Here is a 14,553-nt window from a genome sequence, read left to right as displayed (position 1 = left end):
TCTATTTTTAATGATTTCTGAGTTTGAAGTCAGAACTCAAAACAAATAATCACTTGTGGCCCTAATCCTATTCTACATTTACATTTACATTTACATTTAGGACATTTAGCAGTCGCTTTTATCCAAAGCGACTTACAATAAGTGCATTTGTTACAATAAGTACATTTGTCATAAGAAGTGAAACAATATATCGCTGTCGGTACAGTAAAGACGTTCATAGAACCAAGTGCAAGTATTACAATCGCTAGGCTAACCCATTCTCCGTGTAAAGCAGCGATAGCAGCTACTGTAGATGCTACACAATTAAGTACCTTGAATAAGTGTAATGTACAAGTGCCAGGACGTACAACATTCAATGGTGGCTGTGCATTGGTTTCTATGCAGAGTCGAGATGAACTCTGAACAGGTGAGTTTTGAGTCTTTTGCGGAAGCTGGTGAGCGACTCTGCGGTCATAACATCGGTAGGGAGCTCGTTCCACCACTGAGGTCCCAAAACAGCGAAAAGTTGTGACTTTGCTGATCGACCTTTGCTTGCTCTTAGCGATGGCGGTACCAGACGTCCAACTGAGGTAGTTGAGCGGAGGGATCGAGCTGGGGTGTGTGGCTTTACTAATGCTTGGAGGTAGGCAGGGGCAGTTCCATCGACTGCCTTGTATGCCAGTACCATCATCTTGAATCTGATGCGAGCTATTACAGGGAGCCAGTGGAGGTCTCGGAAGAGGGGGGGTTACATGTGAGAACTTTGGTAGGTTGAACACGAGGCGCGCTGCCGCATTCTGGATGCGCTGCAAGGGTTTAATCGCAGAGGCAGGGAGTCCAGCCAGGAGCGAGTTGCAGTAGTCGAGGCGGGAGATGACCAGTGATTGGACTAGAAGCTGAGCTGCTTCCCCTGTGAGGAAGGGCCGGATCCTGCGGATGTTGTAAAGTGCAAATCTGCAGGACCGGGCCACCGCAGTGATGTTTGCGGTGCAGCACAACTGATTGTCCAACACTACACCAAGGTTTTTGGCAGTTGGAGAAGGAGATACAGTGATGTTCTCAACAGTGACCAGTAAGTCCATGTGTGGGCAATCTTTCCCTGGTATTAGGAGGAGCTCAGTCTTGTTGAGGTTAAGCCTCAGGTGATGGGCAGTTGTCCAGGTGCTGACTTCTGCCAGACATTCAGATATGCGTGTTGCAATCAGGGCTTTGTCAGATGAGGGTAAGGAGAGAAATAGCTGAGTGTCGTCAGCATAGCAGTGATAGGAAAAGCCTCTACGTTGTTCGTTATTCTCTACGTTGTCAACCTCTAATAGGTTATTGATTAAATTATGATAATATAGCACGACATTTAAATGTATTTTAGAAAGAGAGTCCTATTTATTAATTGCATTCATCAATGTCCGCGCATTATGTTACAATGTTGAATCATTGTTTATCTATAAGTTCACAGGATTTGTTGAAGGTTCTAGCTATTTATGAATTTATACGTTTCCAGCATTTTAATGTTCAAAAGTATTTTGTGTGTTTGAATATAAATAAAATATGTCCTATTCAATATCCCGACTCTCTATCTTCTTTATTTTATGATTTGTCTTTTTGCATCTTTACCCCAATCTTTGAAAATAACCTCAGTACCTGCCTCCAAATCAACCATTACTTTACTAATGGTAAAATATCTACACATAAACGCTTAGCTGAGCATGTGGACAGGTCAGCCTCAGAGCCTCTCAGAAGTGTCACTCTGCTCCTTAAGTTATGGATTATTTGTTTCCTTTATTCTGTCCGTGCTTTAAAATAAAATTTTACATTAACGGCATTGAGCAGATGCTTTTCTCCAAAGCGACTTACAATATGTAAATTTGTTAGAAGAAAGAGGAACAACAATATATCGCTGTGGGTACAGTAAGGATGTTTATAGAAACAAGTGAGAAGCACTAACAGTCGCTAGGTTAACCCCTTCCCTGTATGCAACAAAGATAGCTAGGATAAGATGCTACATAATGCTAAGCACTATTTGCAAGGGCCAGGACGTACAACATACAATAAGTGTGTACATTAAGTGCCAGGACGTACAACATACAATAAGTGTATAACAGGGGGGTGGGGGTCAACGAGCTAAACCACACGCTCTATCATTAGGTGGTCCACTGAGACCAGCCCCCCCTTCCAGATCAAAACTAACATTGGCCTCTCACTCCATAATCAATGAGGTTCAACTGTGTTTGGACGAACAGAACTAAAGTGTGTAAAAACGATGGGTGGAACAGTCTTGCCATCGCTCCTCGCCCCCACCCCATGATTTCAACACAAAAACGAGCACTTGTCAATGTCATTCCAATGACTCTGATTAAATGCTGCGGCCTGTCTTCGTTATTTCACAACCGTCTTATGACTCGCTTTCCATTCAATATTAATCCAAACCTTAGTCGTATATTATGAAAGGTCAGGTTATGAAAACGTTTCGGCCTCAGCTCCGTTAGTAAAGAGGTCTGTCAGGGAGCTCAGAGCTGACTATGATAGGAATATAAAAGTGGAGGACAGGAAACGGACAGAAAAAAAGGATATGACACAACCTGATTGGAATGAGATTCAGCATCACAGAAAGAGACGGTAGAACACAAAATATACTCTGTGTGATGCAACCGGTGAAAAGCACGAAAGACTCAGAAGGTGATACCTGCCTTCCTGTTCCACTAACTGAACTTCTTCTTTCTAGGTCTGCTTTCAGACCGTCTCACGTCGTAGATCCTTCTATCTGGAGGGACTTGCAGGGAACTCCAACATGCTCCTTGAGGAGGAGGTTTGTGTTTGGGCCTGTTGCTCAAGGATGCCTCCATGCAGGCTGTGGAGCAGAAGGTCACCATAGCCTACACTTTTGCCCCCTATTCGACTGTCATGCATGAAAATACACACGGTACACACTTATTTGGGCCAAGGTTAGTTTCGGAACACAGCGAGTGTTTGTGTGGTTCATGTGGTCCAGATGCTAATCACCAAACATCCGGGAATCATCACAGAGTGACTAAGCAACTCCCGCAACTGTCTATGAGAGGGGGTGGGGAGTGACCCTGAACTCAGTCTGAAGGACTGGCTATGCTAATCAGTCCCTCCAGAAAAACGCGAATATGCGATCGCATAATTCAACGCATAATCAGCCAAAGTCCGCATGTTCATGCGGGGCCCGCATTTTTTCAAATATGCCGCACTTTCACTGCATAAAGTGCAGTTTTCAGTGCAAAATATGCGGGGCGTGCATGATTTCATAATCCCCGCATTTTCGTTGCAAAAAAGTCACATATATCTTAGCAGAAAGTTGAAAAGTGTTGCGTTTACGTCACACAAGAGCAGCCATGTCCCCCTGTTGCCATGGAAACGTTATGAAATGACTTAATTACGCGACGTGAATGTCTTCGAAAAGCTGCATTTTTCGTAAGTTCCCGCATTTTTTCGCAAGTTCCCACAATTTCATCGCATAAAATTGCATAAATATGCCGCATATTTCATTGCATTTTTTAAGAAAACGTGCCGCATAATCAAGGATTTTTGGCCACAACCATCACAAAAAAACGCCGCATTTTTCTGGAGGGACTGTCTAATGAGGATACTAGCCATCGGTTCCTGTGAACGGACGGCTTGGCGAGAGATGGACGATAACCGGTTTAAAGTGCTGGAGTGTTACTGCTGAAAGAGGCCGATTAAACACGTGTCTGTCTGTTTGTCTGTCTCTCCGTCTGCCTGTCGCCAGTCAACTAAACTAAATATTACATGGTCATTCACCTAGCGGCCATTTCGGTTCTAAACCCACGTGCACTTCTTTCAAGACACAGCAGAACCAACATGGCCGATATTGCGTCAGGAAGTGGTCGGAAAATGGCTTCCCTAGGGGGGGTCGGGACATGTTTTAGGTAGATCGATAGTTAGAGAGAGATACATATATTTACATATACATATATACATATAAATATATAGATATACATATAGATCTACAGATCTACAGACAGAGAGAATGAGTGGGCGAATGAGCGATTGTGTGCTAAGAGAGAGAGAGAGTAAGAAAGACAGAGACATCACTCCAGCACTTCTCCTTTTCACAATATAAATATCCGTCCTGCTGAGAAAGGGCAGCCCAACGGTCTAACGGTAGAAGAGCATTAACACCAGATCTTCTCTGTCGTCTTCCTGTCTATCTCTTGATCGTTAAAAGCGGCGAATCAGAACCAGTGAAGATGACGACCTGTGGCCCCGTGACGAAGAGCCTGCTGCTGCTGGCTGTGGTGGTCGCTCTGACCGGACAAGGATCTGCAGGTGAGGGGAGGAAGGTGACGATGGGGACCTGGGTTCTCAGGGTACGCCACGAGAACCAAGGTACGGACTGCCATCTTACAATGTGAAAGTTAGGGAAACTAACCGTCTTTCTGTCCATCCTTCAGCAAGTTGGAAGCCCATTGAATGCTGCACCAGGGTGAGCAGAAAGGAGATCACTGAAACCATCACGAACTACATGGTGCAACGGAGAAACAATCACTGCGTCAATGCCGTCATGTAAGTGACCAGCCATGTGGAACGAATTGTGTTCTTCAACAGAAACATCTCTAGCTTTGAACGTTTGTTAGGATGTGTGTCTTCGTTTGAACGTGTGTTAGGATGTGTGTCTTCGTTTGAACGTGTGTTAGGATGTGTGTCTTCGTTTGAACGTGTGTTAGGATGTGTGTCTTCGTTTGAACGTGTGTTAGGATGTGTGTCTTCGTTTGAACGTGTGTTAGGATGTGTGTTAAGATGTGTTAACCTCATATAGGGTGTCATCCATGGCTAAGAGACTACTAACGGTGTCTGTATTTTGTGTAGTTTCCAAACGGCGAGCGATGGTTTGTACTGCTCCAAACATGATGAGCCCTGGGTGAGAACGAAGGTCAGGCAGCTTAGGTAAGTGTCCCTCACTCATTCACTCACATATTCATTCAGTCACGTATTCAATCACACATTTTCATTCATTCACATACATTTTATGAAAAACACAATCTGAGTCTCTGTGTTTGTTTCACAGGGCGAAAAAAAGAGCAACATTGGCCTCCATCCCCTCCCTCCTGAAGCTCATCACCTCCAGCTCCTCTCCTCCACCATTGGAGTGAACCACCGCCATGCCCTCAACGCATTATACCGTCCAATAGAAATGCATCTTATTCAGCGTAGGCCAATGAGCTCCAAGATTCTTTTGAAGAGGAAAATAATGAATTGCTAGAGCCTTTTTTTTTTTAAATTAATTTAGAGAACTCCAGATATACAAGCATTTTTGCGGAAGTAGTTTAGGGCCACATGTGAATTTTTTTTATTGAGTTCTGAGTGTAAAGTCAGAACAAAAAAAAAAAAGATTAACATGTGGCCCTAATCCTCTTCTCTACATTGTCAACCCGTTATAGGTTATTTATTAAATTATGATAAGAAAGCCTGACATTTAAATGTATTTTCAAATAGAGTCCTATTTATTAATTGAATTTATCAATGCCGGCTCATTATGTTACAATGTTATATCGTTGTTTATCTATAAATTCACTGGATTTTTTGAAGGTTCGAGTCATTTATTGATTTATACGTTTTTAGCATTTTAATATTCAAAAGTATTTTGTGTGTTTGAATATAAATAAAATATGTCCTATTCTAAAACGTGACTCTTTTCATTATTTAATGATTTTGTCTTTTGGCATCTTCACCCCAATCTTTCAAAATAACCTCAGTACCTGCCTCCAAATCAATCATTACTTTACTACTTGTAAAATTTGTAAACAAAAACGCTTTGCTGATCACATGGACAGGTCAGCCTCAGAGCCTCTCAGAAGTGTCACTCTTCTCCTTCAGTTATGGATTATTGGTTTCCTTCATTCTGTCCGTGTTTTACATTTTCATTTTACATTAAGGGCATATAGCAGATTGTTTTATCCAAAGCAACTTACAACATGTACATTTATCAGAAGAAAGAGAAACAACAATATATTGCTGTCGTCATCCATGATACGATGCATATTAATAAGCACCAATAATTAATATCTTTTAAGGGAATCGTGGTAAATCATGTGATTGTGCGATAAGAATGCCATTCTCCAGTTTGAGATGAACATGGACAGCATGTTTGGTTCGTGGAAGGCCTAAATTATAACCTTAAATTACCTTAAGCCTTAATTCTATTTTCTGTGAACAACAAACATATTCTGTAGACATAATCTTTCTAAATATACCACGCCTGGTTCACTTGCATCCTTATATATCTTCATAAATTTGGTTCATCTTTCTAATCTACAGTAATTTGTCTGAACTCTTTTCACTCTGGCCACTAGAGGGCGGTCGAGAGATCATGAGTCTGCATGAACCAGCAAGTTCACAAATGGGATCTGTTTTACATGACATCCATTCTATTAAAGCGATTGAGTGAGTCAATGCGTGATAGAGTGATGTCTGGGAATGTGAACCTTGTGTCTACTGAGGGAGGGGGGCATGTGATGGAGGTTGTTAGTTGTTCCCATGGTAACCTGGTCAGTCACTAAGGTATGCGCGTGATTCATGAGCATGGGGTGTGGCTCCTTAGATTAACGCTTACTCTGCCCACCTTTAAATCAAGACTGAAGACTTTTGTGTTTGCTTTAGCTCTGCTAAAAGCAACTTTGCCTTTATTTTCTATTTTATTACTGATCTGATCTTAAATACATTGCACTTTCAAAAATGCTGAACTACTTTACCCATTTTTTGCATATATTTTCTGTTACTTACCTATTATTTTATTTATTGTATGACAATGTTTATATGTGAAGCTCTTTGAGTCTGCCTTGTGTATGAAAAGTGCTATATAAATAAAGTTCCCTTGCCTTATCGTCAGTATGACTATCTATCTCTCCATCTATCTACATGTCCGTCTGTCTGTCTATCTATCTATCTGGCTGTATGTCTGTCTGTCGGTCTCTCTTTCTGTATGTATATCCATCAATACATCTCTCTCTTTATATCTATCTATCTTTCTCTATCTGGCTGTATGTCTGTCTGTCTCTCTCTCTTTCTGTCTATCCACCAATAAATCTCTCTTTATGTCTATCTATCTATCCATCTATCTATCTGGCTGTATGACTGCCTGTCTCTCTTTCTTGCTTGTCATCATATTTGTCTTATACAAAAGTTTGAGCACAAGTTTTTCCCACTTCATTGAAATGCTCTCGTAGGGAGAGGAAGTGAAACAATGACCTCAAGTGTCCGTTCAGAAAAACAGTGATACTGAGGAAAGGCCTTTGGGGAGAAAATGAGGATCGAGTGAAAACAATTGAGTGAAAACGATGAGAACATGACCAAAATTCTGAATCATGCACCCAAATCATGGAGCATGTCCTAAAAATAGGGCGATAAAAACATTTAGAAGATGCTGTTTTCATCCAAATGATTTACAGGTGTGGATGAGAGGAAAGGAGCCATGCAGCCAATATTATATGTAGAGTTACTAAACACATTCCAAACAAGCAAGTTCTGCAGACACACCTGGACATTTTATTTTATTGGGACAACCAGAGGTGTACATATTGGGGTAGACATATATGGTAGCTAATTGTATATATTTATTTTACTTTAAGGTTCTTTCAATATGGCTTTAAACCAATGCTGATATGTAGAAACATCAGACTCATGTTAACCACATTGTACCTTTACCAGCATTATGTTTTAACTAAAATGGAAATAATTGGGACCAGTAACATAAACAAAAGATTACATGGTCGCTCACCTAGTGGCCATTTTGGTTCTAATCCCACGTGCACTTCTTTCAAGACGCAGCAGAACCAACATGGCCGACAGGTAAATAAGGCTTGAATTAACTTCCAAGAAACAAAGGTGTAGGAGACATTCTTTCTAGGTTTGCAATCCTCCTTCCTCTTCCCTTTCTTGGTTCCTTCCCTGTTCCAGAGCAAACGGATTTGAGAGAGACTTGCGATATTGCGTCAGAAAAGGGCTTCCCTAGGGAGGGTCGAGAGACATAACTCCAGCACTTCTCCTTTTTCACAATATAAATATCCCTGTCCTGCTGAGAGAGGGCAGTTCACTTTTCTAACGGTAGAAGAGCATTAACACCAGATCTTCTCTGCTGTCTTCCTCTCTATCACTCGATCGTCAAAAATCAGCCAATCAGAACCAGTGAAGATGACGACCTGTGGCCCCGTGACGAAGAGCCTGCTGCTGCTGGCTGTGGTGGTCGCTCTGACCGGACAACGATCAGAAGGTGAGGGGAGAAAGGTGACGATGGGGACCTGGGTTCTCAGGGTACGCCATGAGAACTTATGTGAACGTTTGTGAAAACTAACCGTCTTTTCGTCACTTCTTCAGCATCTGAGAAGTTCTCTGAATGCTGCACCAAGGTGTCCACACAGCGGATCACTGAAACCATCGTGAGCTACATGGTGCAAAAGAGAAACAATCACTGTGTCAATGCCATCATGTAAGTGACCAGCCATATGTAATGAATGTGTTCTTCAAAAGAAACATCTCTACCTTTGAACGTTTGTTAGGATGTGTGTCTTCATTTGAAAGTGTCTTAGGATCTGTGTCTTCGTTTGAACGTGTTTTCGGTTGTGTGTCTTCGTTTGAACGTGTGTGTTAGGATGTGTTAACCTCATATAGGGTGTCAACCATGACTCCGACTACTAACGGTGTATCTGTGTTTTGTGTAGTTTCCAAACAGAGAGTGGTGTTTTGTACTGCTTCAAACATGATGAGCCCTGGGTGATGAAGAAGGTCAGGCAGCTTATGTAAGTCTCCCTCGCTCATTCACTCACATATTCATTCACTCACACACTCATTCATTCACAAACTCATTCATTCACACACAGTATGAAAAACAAAATCTAAGTCTCTGTGTTTGTGTTTCACAGGGTGAAAAAAAGATTAGCATTGGCCTCCAGCCCGTCCCTCCTGAAGATCATCACCTCCAGCTCCTCTCCTCCACCATTGGAGTGAACCACCGGCACGCCCTCAATGCATTATACCGTCCAATAGAAATGCATCTTATTCAGCGTAGGCCAATGAGCTCCAAGATGGCTGACCGTGTCTTTTGAAGAGGAAAACGATGAACTGCCAGATTTCTTTTTTTTTTATAAATTTATAGAACTCCAGATATACAAGCATTTTTGCGGAAGTGGTTTAGGGCCACATGTGAATTTTTTTGAATGAGTTCTGAGTGTGAAGTCAGAACTTAAGAAAAATAATCACATGTTGCCCTAATTCTATTCTCTACATTGTCTACCCGTTATAGGTTATTTATTAAATTATGATAATATAGCACGACATTTAAATGTATTTTCAAAAGAGTCCTATTTATTAATTGCATTCATCAATGTCGGCGCATTATGTTACAATGTTGTATTGCTGTTTTTCTATAAGTTCACGGGATTTGATGAAGGTTCTAGCTATTTATTCATTTATACGTTTTTATCATTGTAATATTCAAAAGTATTTTGTGTGTTTGAATATAAATTAAATATGTCTTATTCTATAACCTGACTCTCTATCTTCATTATTTCATGATTTTGTCTTTTGGCATCTATACCCCAATCTTTGAAGATAACCTCAGTAACTGCCTCCAAATCAGTTTCCTTCATTCTGTCCTTGTTTTATATTTTAATTTTACATTTAAGGCATTTGGCAGACGCTTTTATCCAAAGTGACTTACAGTATGTACATTGGTCAGAGGAAAGAGAAACATCTATATATTGTTGTTGGATGTCGGTAAAGTAAGGATGTTCATAGAACCAAGTGCCAAGCACTAACAATCGCTAGGTTAACCCATTCCCTGTATACAACAAAGATAGCTAGCATAAGATGCTACTCCATGCTAAGTACTATTCTTAAATGCAAGGACATACAACATACAACAAGTGTGTACATTAAGTGCCAGGACGTACAACACACAATAAGTTGAATTACTGCTGTCTATCAGGGCCTGTATTGCCTTCCAAGAAACCAACATAGGAGACGTCATTTCTTGGTATGCAATCCCCCTTCCTCTTTCCTTTCTGAGTTCCTTTTCTTTTCAACCACACTGTCTGTGGGTCACTGTGTGGTGGAAATGGACTTGAAAAAGACGTCCGATACATCCATAGAAGGGCTTCCCTATGGGGGGTTAGGGCATCTTGTTCTACCGGTAGACTGAAGGTCATGGAGACAGAAACCCACTGGTTTCGTCCGTAAGTCCAACACCCCGGCAATGACTCTCTGACTGCATGTTTGTCATGCCCTAACGCACACAGAAGAACTACGTTAGAAGAAACGACAATATATGGCTGTCGGTACAGTAAGGATGTTCATAAAACCAAGTCCCCCCCCCCCCCCCCCAGATCACCCATAACAGTGGTCTCTCACTCAATAATCATTGGGGTTCAATGGTGTATGGACGATTAGAACAAAATTGATAGGCAAAAGTGCTAAAAAGATGGAGGGACAGTCTACTCGCCCCCACCCCATGATGTCAAAACTAAAACGAGAACGTTTATGTCATCAGGTTCAACTGACTAATGTCATTCCATGTCATTCCAATGACTCTGATTAAATGCTGTGGCCTGTCTTCATTATTTCACAACCGTTTTTTTATGACTTAACATTCTAATTAAATCTCAAAACGTAAGACAGATATCCCCACAGGTCAGGCTATGAAAACGCTCCGGCCTCTGCTCTGTTAGTGAAGAGTACTTTCAGAGATCTCAGAGCTGACTATGATAGAATTATATAAAAGTGGAGGACAGGATACAGACAGACAAAAAGGATGTGACACGACCTGATTGGAAATAGATTCAGCATCACAGAAAGAGATGGTGGAACACTAAATATACTCTGTGTGATGCAACCGGTGAAAAGAACGAACAACTCAGAAGGTGAATTTCTGCCTTCCTGTTCCACTAACGGAACTTCTTCTTTCTAGGTCTGCTTTCAGACCGTCTCACGTCGTAGATCCTTCTATCTGGAGGGACTTGCAGGGAACTCCACCATGCTCCTTGAGGAGGAGGTTTGGGTTTGGGGCTCTTGCTAGAGGACGCTTGCATGAAGGACACCGTAGCCTACAGTTTTGCCCCCAATTCGACTGTAATGCATGAAAAACCCCATGGTACACACTTATTTGGGCCAATGTTAGTTTCGGAACACAGCGAGTGTTTGTATGGGTGAAATAGTCCGGATGCTAATCACCAAACATCCAACTTCTCCCGGGAATCCTCACACTGTGACTGAGCAACTCCTGCAACTGTCTATCAGAGATGGTGGGGAGTGACCCTGAAATCAGTCTGAAGGACTGGCTATGCTAATGTGGATACTAGCATCTGTGTTCCTGTGAACGGATGGTTTGACGAGAGGTGGACGATAACTGGTTTAAGGGCCGCAACACCGGAGTGTTACTGCTGAAGGAGGCCCATTAAACACGTGCGCGTTTGTGTTTGTGTTTGTGTTTGTGTTTGTGTGTGTGTGTGTGTGTGTGTGTGTGTGTGTGTCTGTGTGTGTGTGTGCGTGTGTGTGTGTGTGTGTGTCCGTCTCTCTGTCTGTCTGTCGCTTATGCGCGTGTCTTGCTGTACAATCCCTCTTAGTAATTGACAGCGACGTGTGGTCAAGGGTCTTAATATGTTTATTTGTGCACAGCATACATATTTCCATTACTCTGATCAGCCGCTTGATTAACACGTTCAATTTTATTTGTTTCTTTAATGTATGTGTTGTGAAGCAAACAAGAACTGTCCAGCATTTAGTGGGAAATAGAAATTCTCACTCAATGCTGTGTTCTGATTATAGACCAGTCCAGTCAGCTCCCCCTTCCAAGTCATCTCAACACAATCGACAAAAGCCCCAGCGTCATTTTATTGACTTCTTCTTTTGTGGCCGGAAGATTGAGAGCATGGGTCAGAAAACATCAGAAAGGCTCGCTGTCAGAGTCTTCTGTGGCCTCACCCCCCCCCCCCCCCCACACACACACACACACACAGAGCTTGTAATGGAATCTCCCTATATTTCCTATTCTGTAAAGTGTGTAGTATTGTCACACAACATAATTTCCATTGCTGTTCAATGTCGTGCAATGAGATGACAAGCAAGCGTGAGCCACCATTTCCTGGAAATATTACAAATCGATTTCAAGACGCCAGGCAGGGTCAAGCTGGTGACCTTGTGCTGTGTCACAGCAGGAGTGACTCAGCTCATTCAACCTGCACACTACACACCTTACTGCAATAGTCTTGATTTAGAGTTATTCAAATTCGAAACACTTAGATGAGCTGATACACTTTCCATTTCTGATTTTAGTCTAAGTCTTTGATAATTATTTAGATTTGTACAATTTGTTTAAACATAGATACAATCAAATGAGATTCCAGACAGGAAATGATTGAGGTAGATTTATAGTTAGAACGAAAGATAGAGAGATAGATGTAAATGTAGATTATCGATAGACAGATTGTAAATATATTACTATGTGTAAAGTGCTAACTGTTGCGAATTCATCCTGAATGAAGAAATAAGGGGAATTAAGAGAGAGTGAAAGAGAGGAAGAGACAGAGAGACAGAGAGACAGAGAGACAGAGAGAGAGAGAGACAGAGAGAGAGAGACAGAGAGAGAGAGAGAGAGACAGCCAGAGACAGGGAGTGAGAGAGAGCACTTCTGCTTTTTCGAATATAAATATACCTCTCCTGCTGAGAGAGGGCAGTCCAGTTATCTAACTGTAGAAGAGCATTAATACCAGATCTTATCTGCCATCCTCCTGTCTATATCTTGATTAGACTTCTCGTTAGCAGCAGCCAATCAGAACCAGTGAAGATGACGACCTGTGGCACCGTGACGAAGAGCCTGCTGCTGCTGGCTGTGGTGGTCGCTCTGACCGGACAAGGATCTGCAGGTGAGGGGAGGAAGGGGACGATGGGGACCTGGGTTCTCAGGGGATGCCACGCAGACACACTGCCATCGTACAACGTGGAGTAGGAAAACAGAACTAACTTTCTCTTTCTCTCTGCAGTTGAGAAGTTCTCAGAATGCTGCACCAAGGTGAGCAGACAGCAGATCACTGAAACCATCGTGGACTACATGCTGCAAAATAGAAGCAATCACTGTGTCAATGCCGTCATGTAAGTGAACAGTGCCATATTGAATGGAGCATCTCTTACTTTGAACGTGTGTTAGGATGTGGGTCTTCCTTTGTATGTGTGTTAAGATGTGGGTCTTCCTTTGAATGTGTCTTGGATGTGTGTCTTCGTTTGAACGTGTGTGTTAACCTCATATAGGGTGTCATCCATGGCTCAGACTATTAACTGTGCGTCTCTGTGTTTTGTGTAGTTTCCAAACAAAGGGTGGTAGTTTCTACTGCAGCAAACATGATGAGCGTTGGGTGTTGAAGAAGGTCAGGCAGCTTATGTAAGTGTCCCTCCCTCATTCCAACTCTCATTCACTCACGTATTCATTCACGCACAGTTTATGAAAAACAAAATCTAAATCTCTGTGTTTGTGTTTCACAGGGCGCAAAAAAGAGCAGCATTGTTCTCCAGTCCCTCCCTCCTGAAGCCCATCACCTCCACCTCCTCTCCTCCCTCGACTGCAACTCCCTCCCACAGCCCCAGCTCCTCTTTCCAGTCACCTTCCTCCACCCCCTCCCTCCTGAAGCTCATCACCTCCAGCTCCTCTCCTCCACCATTGGAGGGAACCACCGCCATGGCCTCAACGCATTATACCGTCCAATAGAAATGCATCTTATTCAGCGGCGGCAAATGAGCTCCAAGATTGCTTACCATATACTTTGAGAGGAAAACAATGAACTGCTAGAGTTGTTTTCAGTCAAGCTAGAGTAGTCCAGATATACAAGCATTGTCAACCCGAAAGAGGTTATTTATTAAATTATGATATAGTTAGACATTTAAATGTATTTAAAAAAATAGATAATATTCAATAGAGTGATATTTATTTATGAATTGTATTTATCAATCTTTGCACATTTTGTGACACTGTTGTATAGCTGGTTTTCTGTAAGGATTTGTCACTGGATTTGTTAAAGGTTCTAGCTATTTATTAATTAGCTATTTATTAGTGTGTTTAAATACAAATAAAATATGTCCTATTCTGTAGCCTGACTCTCTATCTTCATTATTTCATGATTGAACCTCAGCAACTTCCCTCCGATCCAACGGTTCTCAAATGGGGTTACGCAGACCCTAGGGGTATTTTGGAAAACTGCAGGGGGTACTAAAACAAACAAAAAATAAATAGCAAACCAATTTGTGGTTGAAATGTTAATCGGAAAACACGAAAAAAGAGAATCCATGAAAAGGAAAGCACCTCTACGACTGTGAGAAAAGATTCCATGAACTCCAGTCCATTTGGCCTATAGATACACAATCTTTACATCAGCTAATACAACATATGCAATATGTCAACAAATACTTAAAATAATTAACATCATATCATATACAAGTTTTGTTCTGTGTACATAAGTCCATCTTTAATATAATACTCACTTTTTAAGAATCCCTTTATCAGCCATTTTGTCCATACATCCATGCTGCCAACCAGAACATGATGCATTTTACTCA

At 41.8% G+C, this 14,553-nt stretch overlaps 3 protein-coding genes across 3 annotated transcripts; all 3 read left to right on the top strand.

Moving 5' to 3' along the window:
• The first annotated feature begins 4,120 nt into the window (after positions 1-4,120).
• LOC307088407 (uncharacterized protein) lies at positions 4,121-5,635 on the top strand. Its single transcript, XM_079754297.1, has 4 exons — positions 4,121-4,287; positions 4,413-4,524; positions 4,828-4,905; positions 5,027-5,635. The coding sequence occupies exons 1-4, from the start codon at positions 4,209-4,211 to the stop codon at positions 5,109-5,111; spliced, it is 354 nt and encodes a 117-aa protein (XP_079610423.1). The 5' UTR covers positions 4,121-4,208; the 3' UTR covers positions 5,112-5,635.
• Positions 5,636-8,065: 2,430 nt separating this feature from the next.
• On the top strand, positions 8,066-9,499 carry LOC307088408 (uncharacterized protein). Its single transcript, XM_079754298.1, has 4 exons — positions 8,066-8,227; positions 8,332-8,443; positions 8,676-8,753; positions 8,877-9,499. Exons 1-4 carry the CDS (start codon positions 8,149-8,151, stop codon positions 8,959-8,961), a joined length of 354 nt encoding a protein of 117 aa, XP_079610424.1. The 5' UTR covers positions 8,066-8,148; the 3' UTR covers positions 8,962-9,499.
• A 3,202-nt stretch (positions 9,500-12,701) lies between these two features.
• On the top strand, positions 12,702-14,076 carry LOC307088423 (uncharacterized protein). Its single transcript, XM_079754316.1, has 4 exons — positions 12,702-12,872; positions 12,990-13,098; positions 13,307-13,384; positions 13,486-14,076. Exons 1-4 carry the CDS (start codon positions 12,794-12,796, stop codon positions 13,706-13,708), a joined length of 489 nt encoding a protein of 162 aa, XP_079610442.1. The 5' UTR covers positions 12,702-12,793; the 3' UTR covers positions 13,709-14,076.
• The last annotated feature ends 477 nt before the right edge of the window (positions 14,077-14,553 follow it).

The sequence above is a fragment of the Pollachius pollachius genome (genome assembly GCF_949987615.1).
Source record: "Pollachius pollachius genome assembly, chromosome: 17".
Taxonomy (NCBI): domain Eukaryota; kingdom Metazoa; phylum Chordata; class Actinopteri; order Gadiformes; family Gadidae; genus Pollachius; species Pollachius pollachius.
This window is presented reverse-complemented; position numbering and strand designations above follow the sequence as displayed.

Coding starts and splice junctions, on each gene's coding strand:
- LOC307088407 (XM_079754297.1), top strand. CDS start 4,209: ATGACGACCTGTGGCCCCGTGACGAAGAGCCTGCTGCTGCTGGCTGTG. Junction 4,288..4,412: donor GACCGGACAAGGATCTGCAG/GTGAGGGGAGGA, acceptor TCCATCCTTCAG/CAAGTTGGAAGCCCATTGAA. Junction 4,525..4,827: donor CACTGCGTCAATGCCGTCAT/GTAAGTGACCAG, acceptor TATTTTGTGTAG/TTTCCAAACGGCGAGCGATG.
- LOC307088408 (XM_079754298.1), top strand. CDS start 8,149: ATGACGACCTGTGGCCCCGTGACGAAGAGCCTGCTGCTGCTGGCTGTG. Junction 8,444..8,675: donor CACTGTGTCAATGCCATCAT/GTAAGTGACCAG, acceptor TGTTTTGTGTAG/TTTCCAAACAGAGAGTGGTG. Junction 8,754..8,876: donor AAGAAGGTCAGGCAGCTTAT/GTAAGTCTCCCT, acceptor TGTGTTTCACAG/GGTGAAAAAAAGATTAGCAT.
- LOC307088423 (XM_079754316.1), top strand. CDS start 12,794: ATGACGACCTGTGGCACCGTGACGAAGAGCCTGCTGCTGCTGGCTGTG. Junction 12,873..12,989: donor GACCGGACAAGGATCTGCAG/GTGAGGGGAGGA, acceptor TTCTCTCTGCAG/TTGAGAAGTTCTCAGAATGC. Junction 13,099..13,306: donor CACTGTGTCAATGCCGTCAT/GTAAGTGAACAG, acceptor TGTTTTGTGTAG/TTTCCAAACAAAGGGTGGTA.